General features: G+C 46.2%; 2 protein-coding genes across 2 annotated transcripts; one reads left to right on the forward strand and one right to left on the reverse strand.

Moving 5' to 3' along the window:
• Positions 1-11,840: 11,840 nt before the first annotated feature.
• On the reverse strand, positions 11,841-18,812 carry LOC132357230 (olfactory receptor 3A1-like). The gene is made up of 2 exons (XM_059910503.1): positions 18,467-18,812; positions 11,841-12,733 (listed from the first exon to the last, which is right to left on the reverse strand). Exons 1-2 carry the CDS (start codon positions 18,810-18,812, stop codon positions 11,841-11,843), a joined length of 1,239 nt encoding a protein of 412 aa, XP_059766486.1.
• Positions 18,782-20,059, forward strand: CTAG2 (cancer/testis antigen 2). The gene is made up of 3 exons (XM_059911380.1): positions 18,782-19,082; positions 19,403-19,531; positions 19,723-20,059. Exons 1-3 carry the CDS (start codon positions 18,811-18,813, stop codon positions 19,832-19,834), a joined length of 513 nt encoding a protein of 170 aa, XP_059767363.1. The 5' UTR covers positions 18,782-18,810; the 3' UTR covers positions 19,835-20,059.
• The last annotated feature ends 325 nt before the right edge of the window (positions 20,060-20,384 follow it).

Here is a 20,384-nt window from a genome sequence, read left to right on the forward strand (position 1 = left end):
TAATCTCACTTATATGTGGAATGTAAAAAGGTGGAACCTATAGAAACAGAGAGTAGAATAGTCCTTCTTAAGGACAATGGGCAGTAGACAGTTCAAAAACAACCAAGCACTCAGTAACACAAGGCATCCTGAACAGGACAGGTGCCCTGAGACACCTCAGGAAATGGAAATAAAAGCAAAAATAAACAAATGAGACCTACTCAAACTTAAAAGATTTTCCACAGCAAAGAAAACCATCAACAAAACAAAAAGGCCACCTACTGAATGGAAGAAAATATTTGCAAATGATACGTCCGATGATGGTTTTTTCAAACAATTGTTATTGGAGTATAGTTGATTTACAATGTTGCGTTAGTTTCAGGTGTACAGCAAAGTGAATCAGTTATACATATACATATATCTACTCATTTTAGATTCTTTTCCCAAATAGGTCATTACAGAGTATTCAGTAGAGCTGCCTGTGCTATACAGTAGGTCCTTACTAGTTATCTATTTTATATATAGTAGTGTGTATCTGCCAATCCCAATCTCCCAGTTTATCCCTCCCCGCCCCCCGCCCCCGCTTACCCCCCTGGTAACCATAAGTTTGTTTTCTACATCTGGGACTCTATTTCTGTTTTGTATATGAGTTCATTTGTACCATTTTTTTACGATTCCACGTATAAGTGATGGCATATGATATTTGTCTTTCTGTGTCTGACTTACTTCACTTAGTATGACAATATCTAGGTCCATCCATGTTGCTACAAATGGTATTATTTCCTCCTTTTTTATGGCTGAGTAATATTCCATTGTATATATACATATGTACCACATCTTCTTTATCCATTAACAGTTGATGGACGTTTGGGTGGCTTCCATGTCTTGGCTCTTGTAAATAGTGCTGCTATGAACATTGGGGTGCATGTATCTGCTCGAATTAGAGATGGAAGGGACACTCCCTGGAGAAGGGTAAGACTTTGAATGGCTAGTGTTGGGGAGAGAGTGGGCGTGTTTTGTCTGTTTGGAGGAGAGTTGCATCATGGGAGACAGGAGACTGACGTTGGCAATATTGTCTGAAAACCTACATGATGGACTAATACACGGAAAGCCCTCGAAACAGCGTATGGCACATAGGAAGTGCCAGCTATTACTACGGAGTCCAGTAGCCAGAGGGTGGACCTTGCTGGGTTCTGTGGCTTGGCCCCTCGCCATCCACTCCAACCTTCATCCGGTGAGCCCTGTTCAACGGCGCAACTGTTCTTACATATGTCTCCCCAACGTGACAGGGAGCCCCTGAGGGAGGGATGTGTCCAGGCTCCCCGCTGGGTCCCCCAGGGCAGACAGGCAGGTGAGAGAGACAGGCGGAGACCAGGTCTACCCAGACGGTCAAAAACTGACTCAGAGCCAGAACCGAGAGAAACTGGAAGGGAGGGAAGGCGAGCCAGGGATGCCCCCGACCCCAGGGAAGGGGCAGCCGCTGCCGGGGCCTCTCCGCCTCCACTCGGGAGGGAAGGCTGCCGGGCCTGGAGGTGCAGGGTGGAGAGGACTCTCCAGCCAAGGGGTGGGGATCACGTGGCCCGGACTGAAGTCCCTGCCCCTCCTCGGGCTCTGGCCCTGGTCCAGTCTCCTCCCGTTGCAGCAGTGGTCGCTGGCAGACACCCACACCCCCCCCAGGCAGTGCTGCCCCCAGCCCTGCCGTCACCCCGGCTGTACCTTTCCTGTCGACTTGACCCCCTTCCCGACACAGAAGTAGACCAGCACCCAGCAGACACAGGGTCACCTCCCAGCTGAGGGCCCCCGGAACCTCCAGCCAGCCCCCCGGAGGGCCGCAAGACTTTGTTCCTGGGGGAGGGAAAGCCCATGAGGGCTGTGCCAGCAAAGGGCCAGGAGACTGGGGGTGGCCCTGGGGTGGCGCCCCCCGCCGCCCCCGCCGCCGCAGCCCTTGAGTCCAGCCGGTCTCCCCCATGCACCTGGCCGGCCCGGGCCAAGCCTGCAGCCTGGAGTCGCTGCAGTCTGGGTCCCCGGAGCCTTGGAGCCGCTGGCGGCCCGGCCCCACGCCGTCCCCAGCGGGCCCAGCAGCAGTCCCCCCCGCTTCCCTCCCCAGGCGGGCAGGCACCGCCCGCTCCGCATCCCTGGCCTCATCCCCCCAGGGCCGGGCCCCGACACACGCGCACATGCACGCATACGCACGCGTGCACACTCAGACACAAATGCAGACTTGAGCTACGTGTGGGAGACCAGAGGGCTGGCCAGGCCTGGCCCAGAGGCGCCCGTCTCCCTTCCAGAATTTGATGACAGGGACCTGCACTCAGCAAGCTGGTCACACGTGAGGGTGGCCCGGCTGGAACCAGCACAGACTTAGAGGTGCACGGGGATTGCCTGCTGTTTGCCGGTTTGCTGGGAAGCAGTCACGTGCCCAGAGGCCTCGCAAGCGTGACATCCGGGGAATGGCGGCGGGGCCTGTTTGCGCAGGCTCTCTGGGCGCCCCAGTAACGTTACCCGCTGAGGGGCGGAGCTTCCTGTGGGGGCCTCGTTCCTTCAGAAGCTCGTGCTGGGCGTGGAGGGTAGAAGCGAAGTCTGAGGCAGGATGGAGGCCGCAGGCCGAGGCGGCGGCTGCGGTGGCGGCCGCGTGGCGGGAGGTGGTGAAGGCGCAGGCGGCCCAGATGCCCCCAGAGGTGTCGCAGAACAGGGTGGAGGTCCACAGGACGTGCAGCTGATGGGTGCTCCTGGGCCGAGCGGAGATGCTTTGCCCCGGGGGTTCAGACGCATGTTGCTGTGGCTTCGTGCCCGCGCCGGCCGAGGGCCCGGTGGCCACCCCGCGCCGCACCCAGGTAGACATGTCGTGCTGAGACCGGGTGGAGACGTCGCGCCGGGACCGGGTGGACACGCCGCGCCGGGACCGGGTGGACATGCCGCGCCGGGACTGGGTGGAGACGACGCGCTGGGACCAGGTGGGCACGCCGCCTCAGGGCTGGGTGGGTTTGTCGGGCCCGTGGGCAGAGGACCCGGAAGCCAACTGTTCCAGTTGTATCCTGTTTGAGGAGAGGCCGGGGGACGCACCTTCGGAAGGCAGTGGAAGGGGGAGAAGGGGGTCAGCCCGGGGACGTGAAGGGGTGGGGGAGGGGCACCAAGACCGTTGGAGGCGCTGGCCTGGGGGGGAGGGGCGGCGGGGGCCGGGAGAGGTGGTGGGGGGAGGCGGCCTGAGGGACCCGAAGGGAGGGGAGCAGACCTGGAGGGGCCGAGACAAGTGAGAGCGGCACAGGCCAGGTCGGGAGACGGGTCCTTAACCGCGCCGCCGCCGGCTCCTTCCCCGTGCCCCTCCGGTGGCCCGTGGAGGCAGAGAGGGCCTGCCGGCCCCCGGCGCCACCTGCCCAGCCCCACCGGGGGGCGGTGTGGAAGGAGCTCGCAGCGTGCGGCAGCACCCTAGCCGTGTTAGTTCTCCGAGGGGCCCCGGTGGGGGGCGGTGGCAGGTGGCCGGGCTCGTTCTGAGCGTGAATTGGAGACCCCCAGAGGCGAGGTGTGAGGACGCAGATGGGCGCGCCGCGCAAGCCGGCACCCGCTGAGGGGGCAGAGCATTAGGCACACAGTTACCACATTTAACTTGATTTCCTTTTGCCCTTCCTTTTAGACCAGTGAGTGCTGAAGACCCTGGTCGACTCCGAATTTCCGTCACCTCCTGTCTCAACCAGCCTTCCCTGTTGGTTCGGACCATGCAGCGCTTTGTGCTCCACGTTTTCACTAAGCCCGGGCCAGGAAACGGGGCGTAGGACTAACCTAGCGTCTCTTCCTAGGCGGGGCGTCCCTCCCCAGGGCGTTGTTTCCTACACTAGTTGCCACTTTATTATGGGGCCCTGATTGTTGGCTTGTATTGGTCTTGGGCACTCTTGGCCCTGTTGTTTCCCTGTTGCTGGAGAAGGAGGATGCTGAAATGTTTGTTATGGCCGAAAATAAAACTGAACTACTATTCCGTGTCTGAGTATATTTTCAGGTACTGCGCCTCCACGGTTTCTTCCTCTGTCCTTGGTTTCAAGGGAAGGTTCTGGGCTTCAGGTATTCTAGTAGTACAAGGTAATTGAAGACAGTTTAGAAAATGGAAGAAAATTAAAATGCATTATGTCCTGTCACTCAGCGTTAACTACTATCAGTATTTTTGGAATATTTTTACTTTTATACTTGCATTTATATATAACAATAATATAATGTAATTTTTGCAAGTTCATGGTCAATTTTTTTCCCGAATTATCTTCATTTAACATATGAGCTTCTTTTCTTTCTAAAATTTCTTCAAAAACATGTACTGGGTTGCATAAAAGAAGTATTATGAGTGTTAAACATTTAATACGTTTCCATTTTTCCCTATCATAAGTAACGAGTCACGGGAATTCTTCTGTGTAAGTCTTTGCCTGACTGGTTATATCCTCAACGTAGATTCCAAAGGGTAGAATTACTGAGGTAAAAATGTACTTTTCTATTGATTTTTGAAGGCTGTTGGTATACAGTACATGGTTGCTGCTCAGAAAGTGTGCCCTCCCACCAGAATTCTAGTTTGCCCACCACCTTGTACCAGTAGGTCTGATTCCTGTCGAAATAAAAAGCTTAGTTTGCAGGAGAAGATCAAACAACCCAGAAACACTAGAACTGGAACTTTGTGGCCTACTGACCTTGTTTCAGACCAGTGAAGAAAAGTTTTGGGACAATTAGTTAAGTCTTTGGGGGAGGAGTTAGCCCCCTCTAATGTATAGTGTTTCCTGCAACCTCGCTAAATTCGCTTATAGTTTTAGTAGTTCTTCTGTGAATTACATCATATTTTCTACATACATGATCAGGTGGTCTGCAGATAAGGTAGTTTTACTTTTTCCTTTCCAATTGGGATGCCTATTTGTGATTGATTTCTCTCCTAATGGGATTGGATTTTCCTTCTGCTTTTCATGCCTGGTGATTTTATACTGGATGCCAGACATGGTGAAATTTTACCTTGGATGCTGGATATTTGTGTTCCCAAACATATTCTTGAGCTTTTTTCTGGGACTCTGTTAAGTTACTTGGAAACAACTTAATCCTTTCAAGTCTTCCTTTTGGTGAGAACAGGGCAGGTTTTAGTGTAGGAATAATTTAACTAATTAACAACCTCCAATTTTTGTTAGAAACAAAGACTTTTATACTTTATCAGTTTGAGTGTTAGTAAATCTATAGGGACATTTATTTGGCATTTTATATTGAAGTTTAAGCTATTTTTACCCTTTTGCCCACCTTTGGGAATCTATCATAGATAAACTCTTGCATATGCAAACAAAATTCTGGCAAAATTAACCAGAATGTTAATTATAGCATTGAGTAAAAAAACTTCAACTGAGTAAAGATTCAGTAAACTACAGTAAGCCCATCCTAGTGGAAAACCGTGTGGCAGTTAGAGAAAGAGCAAGGTAGATAGCTGGGTACTAAGAAAGAGATTAAAACAAGTTGAGAATCTCTGCGTGGTACGGTATGTTCTCTGTATGGTATGTGCTGTTCTCACAGTGTGCTGCCACCATGTGAATGTGTGGGGATATGCATAGTGACTACCTAGAGTGAGCCACCTCCACTGCCAGGAATGCTCATCTCTAGACATTAGCATTAGGGAAAGAAACTTCCACCTTGTAAATTTCACACGTATGTATCGTTTAAATATTTTCATCACGTATGTATTACTTTTGACATAAGTATTTTTATTTTGGGAAAATAAAAATACTGTTCTATTAGATTAAGCAATAATCCTTCCTAGTCTTGTTCCTTTAAAACATTGGAAATTGATTTTGAATTTGATGAAAAGTCTGCACCACTGTAGAGGACATCTATGGGTTTTGTCACCCAGCATCCGCTTCCCTTCTCTTGGTACTGGTATCGTCATGTCACGCTAGAAAATCTCCCCTTTCCTTTTCTCTCGGTCATTATGGTTCTGATAGAGTTGACGTCACCTCTGATTCCAGGGGTGGGCATGTGGCTCAGGCCTAGCCAATCGGAGCACTGCTTTCCTCCGGCCGTGGTGATCCCATCCAACCAGTGACACTTTTGGGGCTGCAGGAGGGCAGACTGGTAATGGACAGAGGGGAAGCTAGAGCAAGAAGACAGATCTCAGAGAGTCGAGTCCTGGATCCAGCCATGCCTGAAGACAGGAACTACCTCTGTACATTTCAGTTACACAGGCCCAGAAATTCTCCCTTTGGCTTAAGCCAATGTGGATACTTTTGATTGTTTCTGTTCTACTTTTTTTCACTTGCAATAGCAAAGTCTTGACTATTAATGAATTGAGGGATCATAATTTTATGTATTTAACTACTGTGGTCTGGGGACTTGGCCCTCCTTTATTACTTCAAGGGAGAAATAGGCCTCTTTTCTTGTTAAGGGATTAGCTCCTTGCTGATCAACTCATACTGTGGTAGAAAAGGAGACAAATGAGTCAAAGGAGGGGAGGGACTGCAAGGGGCAGCTGGAGGAAAGGGACAAGGAGAAGGACCATCCTTTTCCAGACAGAGCACCCAAAATTGGCCCAGAAGTGGGCCATATAGTGGATATGGAGAAGCTTGTGCCTTCCACATTATTATTATTATTATTTTAAATGCATGAGGTTTGTCATTTTTACTTATTTATTTATTTATTTTTGGCTGTGTTGGGTCTTCGTTTCTGTGCAAGGGCTTTCTCTAGTTGTGGCAAGTGGAGGCCACTCCTCATCGCGGTGCGCGGGCCTCCCACTATCGCGGCCTCTCCTGTTGCAGAGCACAGGCTCCAGATGCGCAGGCTCAGTAGTTGTGGCTCACGGGCCCAGACGCTCCACGGCATGTGGGACCCTCCCAGACCAGGGCTCGAACTCGTGTCCCCTGCACTGGCAGGCAGATTCTCAACCACTGCGCCACCAGGGAAGCCCTCCACATTATTTTTAATAGCTGTATAATATTCCACAGAATGTGTATACCATAGTTATTTTAACCAATCTCTTGTACATAGGCCTTTAGGCTATTTATAATTTTTCAGTATCATAAACCATGCTGAAATTAATACCCTGGTACATTTGTCTTTGTGTAACACATTATGTACAATAGGATTTTAGCAGGAGGGTTGTTGGGTCAAAGAGTAATCTCTTTTTAAAGTGTTTGATATGTATTACCAAGTTGCCCTCCAAAAAGTTTGCATCAATTTAACTCCAACCAATTGTGTATGAAAGTGTCCATTTTCTTACTTCCTACCCTGTATTTGTCAGCTTAGCCTGCCATAATAAAATAAAAATAAAATACCACAGACTAGTTGGCTTAAACAGCAGAAATTTATTTTCCCATAGTTCTGGAGACTTGAAGTCCAAGATCAAGGTGCCAGCAGGTTGGTTTCTGGTGAGGCCTCCTCCTTGAGTTATAGACAGACACCTTCTCGCTGTGTCCTCACATGTCCTTTGTGTGTGTGTGTGTGTGTAGGGAGAGAAAGAGAGAGCTCTTTGGTGTCTTGCTCCTCTTCTTATAAGGACACCAGTCCTATTGGATTAGGTACCCACACTTATGACCTGATAAATATAACCTTAAGTACCTCTTTAAAGTCCCTATCGCCAAATACTGTCACATTAGAGAATAGGATTTCAACATATGAATTAAGGGGGGATCCAATTCAGCCCATAATGCACACCAAGCAGGACATTTTCAATCTTTTAAATCTTTGCCCATATAGTAACCAAAATCATATCTCAATATTGTTTCACTTTCTTTTGATTTCTAAAATGGTTTAACAACTTTCATATGACACCTGGCCAGTGGTAACTCCTCTTCTGAGAACTGTCTTTTCATATCCTTTTTTTCTATTTTTTAATTGTAATAGTCATATTTTACTTGAGTGGTGAGTGCTCTTTATATGTTAAAGATATCAAATCTTTGCTATAATTTGAAAATACTTTCCTTCCTCATTGCTTCATTTTAACTTTGGTCATAGTTCTTTTCTACATAGAAGGTTTTTAAAAACTTTTTACATGTATTTAAGTGATTGATCTTTTCATTATGATTTCTGTAGTTTATGTCCAATAGAAAGCCTTACCCACTGTAAAACTGTAAAATTTGTCACTCATAACATCTTCTAGTACTTTAAAATTTTAATCCACTAGGAATTTATTTGGGTGCAAAAAATGATGTTGATCTAATTTTGTTTTGCCCCCAAAGGTTAGTCAGGTGTTGGAACGTTATTTATTGAATAATCCGTATTTCTCCACTGAGTTGAAATGTCATCATCACCAAATTTTAACCCCCATCTTTGTTTATTCTTGCAATTTGTTCTTCCAGCTAATTTGGGTTGAGTGATCTGGGATGGCCTCTCTGAAGAAGTGACCTGAAGGATTCAGTACAGAAAGTTGGGGTTCGGGAGGGAGAAGAAAGAGACAGAGAAAGACAGACAGACATTTGATTGGTTCAGCTTAAGTTGCCTTCCCAAGAATGCAGGGAGAAACGTGAGGACAAGAAGGGGATGAGAGAGAGGAGATTAAAGCATCAATGGATTAGAGGACTGTTGAGTTGGGGATACTTGAACATTTGAGTTTTTCTATTTTTTACTATTATAAATAATGTTGCTGTGAATATTTTGTTTAAAAGGGTTGCATACACACATATGTGTAAATATACACAGTCCTAATTTTAGTGATGAGAGAGTTTTCAGGTTGAGTTCATAATTTTGCAAGAACTATGCATTCCCGCATGACATATTTATCCAGGTCTCTGTAATTATAGCATATTACCTGGTTAGGGAATGAGGGAACATTACTCTACCATGTAGTAGAGTGAAGGATATGTGGAGAAAGGCCAAGATATGTGTCTGCAAAATTGATGTGCAAAATAAAAAACAAGTTCCATATTCTCACGGGAAGGTAGGGTTTATCAGCCAGGATGCCAGCAGTTGTGTCTAAGGGACCAAGCCAGAGATGTGACTGGAGAGAAAATGTAAAATTAAGAGTCAGAAGTCAGAGTAAAACCGAAATTGAAAGAGTACATAAAGAACAATGGTGAAATTACTTGGATTACACAAGTCAGAAGAAAGCTGGTCTAGATTTTACTTTTTACAGAAAAATTAATTTCCAAAAGAATTAAACTTGAAATGGGAAAAAATGAAAGCATACAATTAAGTAGAAAATATGAAACCGTAAAAATGAAAGGAGAAAACATTGATGAAGACATTTATGCATGATACAAAACCCCAAAGCCATTCATGAATAAATATGAATCAATGTCTGAACACAAAGAAATGTGAAACGCATTTATGGCAGAAAACACCGTGAAAGCATCAAATTGGGAATCAATTGGGATAATTCTCTATAAATCAGATAGTAAAAAAAGCAGGATACAAAGTGCAGAAGGCAAAAAAATAAAATAAAATCAATGTCTAATTACACAAAAATGTTAAACTCTGTTATGGAACAAAACACCATAAATAAGATGAAAATACAAACAAGTTAGGAAAAAATCAGTGATACAAATAGTAAACTAAAGAAAATATCTTTAAAATGTAAAAAAAAAAACAACAAAAAACTCTTAGAAATCAGTACATAAAAGACAAACAATCCAATAGGGAATTGTACAAATGACAAGAACATGGCATTCATGGAATAAGAATTATAAACAGCCAAATTGGTACTTGATATGATCTTATTTATGTAAAAAAAATATTGTAAATGCAGGTTAGCATATCCTAGGAAAAAATCTAGAAGAATACACATAAAACTGCTCATAGTGGTTAGTGCAGAGACATTATGAGAAAAAAATTTTTAAAATATATTTATTATTTATTTATTTTTGGCTGCGTTTGGTCTTCATTGCTGTGCATTGCGCGAGCAGGGGCCACTCTTCGTTGTGGTGCACGGGCTTATTGCGGTGGCTTCTCTTGTTGCAGAGCATGGGCTCTAGGCACGCGGGCTCAGTAGTTGTGGCACACGGGCTCAGTAGTTGTGGCTCACAGGCTTCAGTAGTTGTGGCTCACGGGCTCTAGAGTGCAGGCTCAGCAGTTGTGGCACACGGGCTTAGTTGCTCCGCGGCATGTGGAATCTTCCCAGACCAGGGCTCAAAGCCGTGTCCCCTGCATTGGCAGGCAGACTCTCAACCATTGTGCCACCAGGGAAGCTCCCTATGAGAAATTTTAACTTTCTAATAATGCACCTTTATGTAAAGCATAAATGATTTTATTTCATTAAAATTTTTTTTAACCATTTAAAAAATTGAGGTATAGTTCGTTTACAGTGTTGTGTTAGTTTCAGGTGTATAGCAAAGTGATTCCATTACACACACACACACACATTGCTATATATATATATATATATATATTCTTTTCCAGATTCTTTTCCACTATAGGTTATTACAAGATATTGAATATAGTTCCCTGTACTATACAGTAGGTCCTTGTTTATCTACTTTATATATAGTAGTGTGTACAAGTTAATCCCAAACTCCTAATTTATCTCTCCCCCTCTCCCTCTGCTATCCTCTTTGGTAACCATAAGTTTGTCTTTTATGGCTGTGAGTCCATTTCTGTTTTGTAAATAAGTTCATTTATATCATTTTTTTAAAGACTCCACATACAATTGATATCATATGATATTTGTCTTTCTCTGTGTTACGTCACTTAGTATGCTAATCTGTAGGTCCATCCATGTTGCTGCAAATGGCATTATTTCATTTTTTTATGGCTGAGTAATATTCCATTGTATATATTACCACATCTTCTTTATCTGTCAATGGACAGTTAGGTCGTTTCCATGTCTTGGCTACTGTGAACAGTGCTGCTCTGAACATAGGGGTGCATGTATCTTTTTGAATCATAGTTTTGCCTGGACATATGCCCAGGAGTGGGATTGCTGGATCATATGGTAGTTCAATTTTTAGTTTTTTAAGGAACCTCCATACTGTTCTCCATAGTGGCTGCACCAATTTACATTCCCACCAACAGTGTAGGAGGGTTCCTTTTTCTCCACACCCTCTCCAGCATTTATTATTTGTAGACTTTTTTTGGCTGCGTTGGGTCTCCATTGCTGTGCGTGGGCTTTCTCTAGTTGCGGTGAGCGGGGCTACTCTTCGCTGCAGCGCATGGGCTTCTCATTGAGGTGGCTTCTCTTGTTGCGGAGCACAGGCTCTAGGCGCACAGGCTTCAGTAGTTGTGGCACGCGGGCTCAGTAGTTGTGGTTCGCGGGCTTGGTTGCTCTGTGGCATGTGGGATCTTTCCGGACCAGTGATTGAACCCGTGTCCCCTGCATTGGCAGGCGGAGTCTCAACCACTGCGCCACTGGGGAAGTCCCTATTATTTGTAGACTTTTTAATGATGGCCATTCTGACCGGTGTGAGGTGATACCTCATTGTAGTTTTGATTTGCATTTCTCTAGTAATTAGCGATATTGAGCATCTTTTCATGTGCCTGTTGGCCATCTGCATGTCTTCTTTGGAGAAATGTCTACCTAAATGATTTTATAATAAGCATATATTGTAGTTGAAAAAAATAAAAAATCTCTAAGTGTCCAAAACTGTAAATACACAGTGATTCCAGTTTTGTTTCCCTGCTTTAAATACACATGCACATACATTTGTAGTTCAAAAAGAAACCTGAAGGAAACCATGAAAATGTTCACAGTGGTTCTCTGTAGGTGGTGAGATTGTGAAGGGTATTTTTTTTTGTCATTTTATGAGCTTCTGTAACTGCACAACTTATCCAGTGACAGTGTTTTATTTCTATAAATACAAAAAACAATGTTTTAGAATAAAAAAATGCAACAGAAATATTTGATCTTTGCTAGAATGGAGGAAAACCTGGCACACAAAATAGGATTCACCAAATGGACCATCTACACTAAATTTCAGACTCCTATGTAGTTGGATTCACTCCCAAAGCATCAGGTATGTGCCAGCTGCACTGGAGGAGTGTGGCCTTGTTTCGCATATGCCGTAGACGATGGGGTTGAGCATGGGAGCGAGGACCACATACAGCACAGAAAGAACCCAGTCTCTCAAGCCAGAGTGTGCAGAGCTGGGAAGGATGCAGCGGAGGACTGAAGTGATGTAGAAAATACAGACCATGGTGATGTGAGCGCCACGGGTAGAAAAGGCTTTTCTTCGGCCCTCAGCAGAGTGAATCCTGAAAACCGCAGCGACAACATGTATATAGGAGATCACAACCCGGGCACAGGGTGCAAGAGCCACCAGAAAACTGAAGAAGAACAGGGCAAGTTCATTGGCCCACGTGGTGGAGCAAGAGAGTTTGAGCAGTGGAGGGAGGTCACAAAAGTAGTGGGTGATAAGGCAGGGTCCACAGAACTTGAGTAGAGCTGCAAGGATGGTGTGGGTGAGTGCATTGGTCAAAGCAAGCAGGCAGGAGATTGAAGGCAGTCCTGTCCGGGTCCTTTGGCCCATGAGGACTAGGTAGTGCAGTGGCTGGCAGATGGCTGCGTAGTGGTCATAGGCCATGGCTGTGAGCAGGAAGCACTCCCAGGGAGCCAGGAAGTGGAGAAAGAATATCCGGGTAAGACAAGCATGACAGGGCATGACCCGCACTGGTGCCAGCAGATGTACTAGAATCTGAGGCACCGTGTTGGACATATAGGCAGTATCCAGCAGTGAGAGGTTGGCCAGGAAGAAATACATGGGGGTGTGGAGTCGGAAGTTCCCAGCCACAGCCACTAGGTAGACCAGCAGAAAGATGGTGAAGAGCAAATGCCTCAACTCCTCAGTGTCCCATTCCCCAGCTGCATGAAACCACGCACAGAAACTTGCACCTGTAGAGTCCAACTCAGAGTCAGATGAGGGTTTAAGTTTGGAGTTTCAATTTACAAAAGGGAGTGGTGGTGAGGGACAGAGAAAAAGAAGGCAGGTTTCAGGCTTAAGGGAATAAAACTCAGAATTGGAAGAATGAAATTAGGCTCAGGAGACCAGTGGTAAAGTAGAGGCCAGGAGAATGGAAACCCCATCAGCCCTCACACCAAGAGGAGGTGCACAGACCTTGAAGTCACAGTGCATGCACATCCTATGAGAATATCAAAGTCAGTCCCTCAGAAACTTCTACCTGAATAAGTGGCCCTGCACCTTGTAATTACCTGAAATTGCCCCATCACCAACCCAACAGAACCCCTACTCAGGATCAGTGATGAGGTCAAGATCAGGTCCCTCCTTCTCTTGCGCTGAACCTTTCAGTGCCTCCCATCTCACTCAGAGTCAAAGCCAAAGTCCTCCTCATGGGCTAGCAGGCCCTCTGTGATATGCCCTCTCCTTTCCTCTCTGATCATCAGACAAGAGTTTCATCAGCATCTTGTCCCATGTCACATCTTCAGACCTACCTACAGCAGCAAACATCCTTACCTATTTCCTGCCTTGGCGGAAGAGGGCTCTGCCTTTCTATCCAAGGCTAACTTCTCCAGCTGCTCTTCATCTCAGTACTTGGCAATCCTTTTACATGTGAGTGTACTAAATGCCGCTAAATTGTTTACTTTAAAAGGGTTTATTTTATGGTATGTCAATTTTGCCACAATAAAGAAGAAAGCAAATTAAAGACTTTTTTCAGACATATAAAAGCTGAATTATTGTCAGCAGAAAACCTGCACTACAAGAAATGTTAAAGACAGTTCTCCTCAAGGAAGGATGACACCAGATGGAAATTTGGATCTACATGAATAAATGACGAGTTCCAGAAATGGAAAATATGTAGGTAAATATAAATTTTTCGCATTTTAATATCTCTTTCAATCATAGCAAACCGTTTAAGCAAAAATATTAACAGCATAATGTGCGGTTTATAACCAATGTAGAAATAAAATGTATGACAACAATAGTACAAAGGACATGAGTGGGTAATTGGAAGTATATTGTTGTAATGTTCTTACATGATATGTGGAATGATTTTAAACCATTTGAAGGTAGTCAATAATAAGGTAAAATGTGTATTAGAAACCCTAGATCTAAAAAAAGATATAGTGAGGATAAGATTGAATGCTAAAATTTATTCAATCTAAAAGAAGTCATGAAAAGATGGAACGAGGAATACAGAACACATGGGACAAACAGAAAATAAAGTGCAGGATGGTAGATTTAAACTGAACCATATCACTAATTACATTAATGGTAAATGGTCTTCAGTTAAAAAAATGCTTCAGTTAAAAAGCAGAGATTGTCAAAGTGGATAAAAAGGCAAAACAAAACATATGCTAAGCATAAGAAACCCACTTTAAACATAAAGATATACGTCTGGTAACAGTAAAAAGATGTCTGAAGACATACCATGCAAACTCAAATAATAAGAAAGTTTGAGTAGCTATATTAATAGCAGGCAGAGTAGACTTTACGATAAGGAATATGATGGGATGGAGGACATTTGCTAATGATAAAGGGATTATTTCATGAAGAAGTCATAATAACAAAGCTTCAAAATGTATGAAACAAAACTCACAGAAAAGAAAGGAGAAGTAAAGTAGCAATCAAGAGGAAACTTAAGTAACAGAACGATATTGCAGAAAATCAGACATAGAAGAGCAAATTTTAATTTTAAATTTAACCTAAATAAGCAGTAGGAAAGAAATAATGAAGAGCAGATATGAATAAAATGTAAAATGAACAAATAAATGATAGAGAAAAATCCATGAAACTGAAAGCTTTTAAAAATACCAATAAAACTGATAAAAACTGTAACCAGGGAATGTTAGGAAAAATATTTGTGAATAAATTTGCCAATTTAGATGAGATGGACAAATTCCTTGAATGACACAAATCACCAAAACTAACTCAAGAAGAAGTGGAAAACCTGAATATCCCTAAATCTATGAAAGAAATGGAACAGAAAACTCCAGGCCCCTATGACTTTACTAGTGGCACACAATCTTATACAAACTCTTTCAGAAAGTAGAGGAGGGGAAACACTTCTCAAATCATTTTATGAGGCCAGCATTACAAAATACCCAAACCAGATGAAGACATTGCAAGAAAAGAAAACCATAGACCAATATCCTTCATTAACTTACACACAAAAAACTTAATTAAATATTAGCAAGTTTAATCCAGCAATATATAAAGAGGACGATCCATTATGACCAAGTGAGATTTATCCCAAGAATGAAAGATTGGGTTTGCATTGAAAAATCAATCAAGAGTTATTCATCATATTAACAAAATAAAGGAGAAAAACCATGTGATCATTTCAATAGATGCAGAAAAAGCATTTGACAACATTCAACAACCACTATGATAAAAACTCTCAGAAAACTAGGACTAGAAAGAAACTTTCTTAATCTGATAAAGGCAATCTACAAAAATCCTACAGCTAAAATGATAATGGAGGAAAATATAATTCCCCTCCCCTGAATTTGAGAATAAGGTATGGATGTTCACCACTTATATTAAGTATTGTCCTGGAAATCCTAGGCAGTGCACTAGACAAGAAAGAGAAATAAAAGTTATACAGATTGGAAAAAATAGAATTCTCTTTATTCAGAGATGACATGTTTGTGTATGTAGAAAATCCTAAGCAATCTACAAAGAAAGAAACGTGAAATTTAAAAATCACTATCATTTATAATAGTATCCTAAAACATGAAATACTTAGTGATGCATTTAATAAAATACATGCAAAACATTTACAGTGAAAACTAAAACCTATTAATAAGAGAACTTAAAACCTATATTAATGGAGAAATGTATCATGTTCATGGATTGGAAGACCCAGTATTTTTTTTTTTTTTTTTTTGCTCACAAAAATTTAACGTTTGAAGATTTCCATCAAAAAGCAAGATTACACATAGACAAAAATTAGGAAAGCAAACAAATAGAAAATTTGTGAGCAGAGGAAAGAAAAGTAGTACATATGGCAAAATATTCAATCCCACAAGTTACTTATAAAATGATAATTAAAATAGCAAGTAAATAAAATTTTATAACTAGTAAATTAGATGTACTAAAATTAACAGCTGGGCTTCCCTGGTGGCGCAGTGGTTGAGAGTCTGCCTACTAATGCAGGGGAAACGGGTTCAAGCTCTGGTCTGGGAAGATCCCACATGCCGTGGAGCAACCAGGCCCGTGAGCCACAATTACTGAGCCTGCGCATCTGGAGCCCGAGCTCCGCAACAAGAGAGGCCGCGATAGAGAGAGGCCCGCGCACCACGATGAAGAGTGGCCCCCACTTGCTGCAACTAGAGAAAGCCCTCGCACAGAAACAAAGACCCAACACAGTCATAAATAAATAAATAAATAAATAAAAATTTTAAAAATGTACTGATAATATGCTTTAAAAGAAAAAAATTAACACCCAGTGCTGACTAGGTTGTAGTCAATGGGTATACTATATTGGTGACAGTGTGAACTGATGTAATTCTTTTTGGCAAAAAATTTGCAATACATTTGAAAAGAAACATACATCTATTGCATGGGATACTGGACATCCTGTAACTCAGCATCTACAGCTTTGTCTCCCTCTCCTCCGACACTGGACAGAAATAATTCCATATTCAATCTTTCCAGGGTGCCCCACAGTATCAGTTACCTGGGTGTTATCTGACATCCTCAGATACATATGAGGATGAAGGATGAGAAATATTAAACCCAGACCCAGGAAGTATGAGCATATATTAGGAAAAGGATACTACAAAGGAACGAAGACTCAAGTATTAAGAAGAAATTTGGGGGCTTCCCTGGTGGCGCAGTGGTTAAGAAGCCGGCTGCCAATGCAGGGGACACGGGTTCGAGCCCTGGTCCGGGAAGATCCCACGTGCCGCGGAGCAACTAAGCCCGTGCGCCACAACTGCTGAGCCTGCGTGTCACAACTACTGAAGCCCGCGAGCCACAACTACTGAAGCCCTTGCGCCTAGAGCCCGTGCTCCGCAACAAGAGAAACCACCGCAATGAGAAGCCCGTGCACTGCAACGAAGAGTAGCCCCCGCTCGCCGCAACTAGAGAAAGCCCGCGCACAGCAACGAAGACCCAACGCAGCCAAAAAGAAATTAATTAATTTTAAAAAAGGAATATGTTTTTAAAATATCCTGCTGGTCATCAAGAAGATAACAGCAATACCAATGTTTTTGGAAATGGGCGAAGGATATGAATAGGCTAGTTACAGAAAAGGAAATCCCCAAAGGTCGCAAGAATATAGTAGGAGTGCAGAACGGGTACAGCCATAGCAGAGAGCAGCGTGGCGCGACTGAATCCAATGACGGCTGCCCATCCCTAAAGCCCAGCAATTCTGCTCCTGGGAACTTGCCACTGGTCCCCTTACTGGGTATGTATGAGGATGTCCATCAGGTATTTTTCGCGGAGGCGGGAGTCAGAGCCCCCTAGACGTCCCACTGACCCTCCTTCTGCCCTTATTTCAGACCCTCAGGTGGGTCTGGTTAATTCATGAGCTTCCTCTTGTGATATGGACGACAGCAGAAGCCAACATGCTAGACCCTTGCTCAGTACGTTCTCTGGGCTTTTCCCGCACACGTCCAACCAGTGTCCACGCCTACTCACTACCTACCCATGTGAGTCCGGTTCTGCACTGATGGTTTTTTTTTTCTTTTTCCAGTGATGATGATTAAAACCTATTTGCTAAACCTAAAACTAAAAAACTATAAGAATGTCTGCTCATGGCTGCCCCTCTGCAACTCCCACAGGGGAACCTGGGACAGAGAGCTCATTGAGTCTTCCGTAAGTGACTGTGAGGCTTTAATTCCCACTTGGCTTTCGTACAGGACCGCGGCTCGGCCTCCCTAGTCAGTCGGCTGTGGTGGGAGTGGGTACAGCGTGGAGATCAGCAGATGCAGGGCCCCTGCTGCGTCTGGAGAGCCAGTGTTAAAGCTTCACCAGTGCAGCACTGGCAGCCCGGGCGAGGGCGCCTGCTGAGTGAGCGCCCACCTCGGGGCAGCCTCTGGGGCCGAGGGCAGGGCTGCGGAAGGACGGTGACCAGCCCAGCAGGTGGAGGAGTGGCCTGCAAACAGCCGAGAGGAAGCCAGACCGGCCCGTGTCACCTCCTGGCCCTGGGACGCGAGGGGCCGGGCCGGCCCAGGGGGGACCTGTGAGGCCTTGGCTGGCGCATCTCTCAGGACAGCTGACGTGGATCAGCTCTCCGGCAGGAAAGATGCTGTTTCTGGGTTCGGTCAGGTAAGTCAGTGGCTCCCCGCTAAGAGTACGCACGGGAACCTAGCCCGGGTTAGCTGAGCAGCGCTGGCCTATGGCCTGAGCGTCCAGTCCCTCCCCCTCCCCCAGCTCACCCATGGAAGCCCTAACCCCCCCCCACGGGATGGACTCTGGAGGCGGGCCTTTGGGAGGTAATAGGGTCTGGACGAGGTCATGCGGGTGGCACCTCCATGATGGGGTCAGTGAAGACGCCCACCAGCCCTGACCTCCCCGCTCGGCGGAGACCCCGCTGCTTGGAGGTCCTACGCTTCCCTTGCTGTTTGCGGTTTACTCTGGGCTTTACCGGGGGGCAGGGTCGGAGGGCTATGGGGGTGCGTGGGTGGCCCTTATTGCCTGGAGCAGATGGTTTGGGAGACGGGGCAAGGCCTCGGGAACGGAAAGGCGGCGTTCCCGGCTCGGTGGTGACTCCGTGGGCACTCGGCGCCCGCCCCACGCCGCCCGGCCCCGGACAGGAGGGGCCGGTCTGCGCAGGCGCATCCGGGGCACCCGAAAGGAGCGGGGCTTCACGCCGGAACTGAGTCTGTGCAGCCCGACGGGGCCTCCGGGGCGGCCTGCGGGGGGCAGGGTGGCAGCCAATCCGGAGCCGGGAGGCGTCGTCAGGGGTGTCTGCGCAGGCGCCCTGGGCGTCCCGGGGCCGAAGGGGCGGGGCCGCGTGAGGCGCGCAGGCTCTCCTCGGCTCTCAGAGGGACGCGCGGCGGCCATGCAGGCCCCGGGGGACGGCAGCGCGGCAGGCGCAGGGGGCCGAGGTGGCCAGCAAAGCTCCGGGACTCCTGGTTGCCAGAGAAGATCAGGTAGCCCTGAAGGCGAGGGTGGTCCCCGGCGCCCGGAAGCCCGGCGTGGGCCTGGCCGAGGAGGAGCAGCGATGAGAGGCCCTGCTGCAGGCCGTCAGGGTGGGCGGGCGTCACGTGCCCTAAGACGTGGTGGAGGTGCAGCGCTCGTGGCTGACAGGCCTGGAAGAAGACAGCTGGTGCTGTATCCTTTCCGTGGAGCCTCCCTGGGCTGGGGCAGCGGTGCGGTGGCCGGGTACGTGGCGGCCGCCTGCGGAGGGGGCGGAGGGGACGGAGGGGAGCGCAGGGCGCAGTCAGGGGCAGCAGGGGCGGGCAGCCTGGCAGGAAAGGGGATTGTCAATGCCTGAGGAGCCTGGAGCCTGGAGGGTGGGGAAGGACCGAAGGGTTAGGGAGGCGGCTCCGGGCGGTCTCATCCTGGGGTAAAAACGGGCCTCTGAGGTGTGGGCAAGCCCGAGATACCAGCAGATTCAGTAGCGGATGGTGCCTTAACCACGTCTCCCCCAGCAACCTCACAGTGCCTTTCCGATCCCTCCTGGAGGCACACACGGCCCACAGAGCTCTGATCGCAGGTGCCCAGCGTGACCCAGGCGTGATTCGGGAGGAATATACAGTGGATGGCAGTGCCCTAACTATGTGAGTTCTAGAAGAGTCTGCCGTGGGCGGGGGTCGGTGGCAGGTGCTGGGATCTGATCTCTGTCTTAAGAGTGCTGTGATGGGGCCGCCCATATACGGGCTTGGTATAAGGAGGGGGCTGGGGGCTGGTGCCCTGGACCTACGTGAGCGATCTCCCCTTTAACCTGATTTCCCTTTTCCCTCACTTGTAGTAGATGGACTGCTGAAGACCTTGATCTCTTCCGAATTTCCATCGACTCCATCTTCGATCAGCTTTCCCGGGTGATTGGGAATATTCAGCACCTTTGGCTCCCGCCTCCCTAAAGGCTACGCGAAGGAAAGGGGGCTGAGGGCTAACCTTGTGTCCCCTACTAGGCAAGGCTTAGGGAATTCAAACTTGAGTAATCACCACTTTGTTATTTGGGTTTAATGTTTTGCCAGTACTGGCCCTTGGTATCTCTTGGTTCACTTGTTTGGTTTCCCTGCGGCTCGAGGAGTGGGATGCTTCAATGTGTATTACTGCAGAAAATAAAACTAGGCTACTGTTTTGTGTCACAGTTTCTTTTCAGCTGATGCATTTCTGGATTTTTTATCTTTGTCCTCGTGTTGGAGGGAAGGTTCTGGAATTCAGATACTCCAGTAGTACAAGGTAATTGAAGACAGTTTAGGAAAATGAAAATCAAGCCCGATGTTCAGCACTAACTACTGTCAACATTTTAGAACTATTTTTTGAGTTGTACTTGCACGCTAAATGTATAACGGTATGCGATGTAGAAGTCATCAAGTTTAGCATTAAATTTTTTCCTGACTTTTTTTCATTTAACATACTAGCTTCTCCACATTCTAAAAACTCTTCAAAAATATGTTATTGAGT

This window comes from Balaenoptera ricei, chromosome X (genome assembly GCF_028023285.1).
Source record: "Balaenoptera ricei isolate mBalRic1 chromosome X, mBalRic1.hap2, whole genome shotgun sequence".
NCBI classification, from domain to species: domain Eukaryota; kingdom Metazoa; phylum Chordata; class Mammalia; order Artiodactyla; family Balaenopteridae; genus Balaenoptera; species Balaenoptera ricei.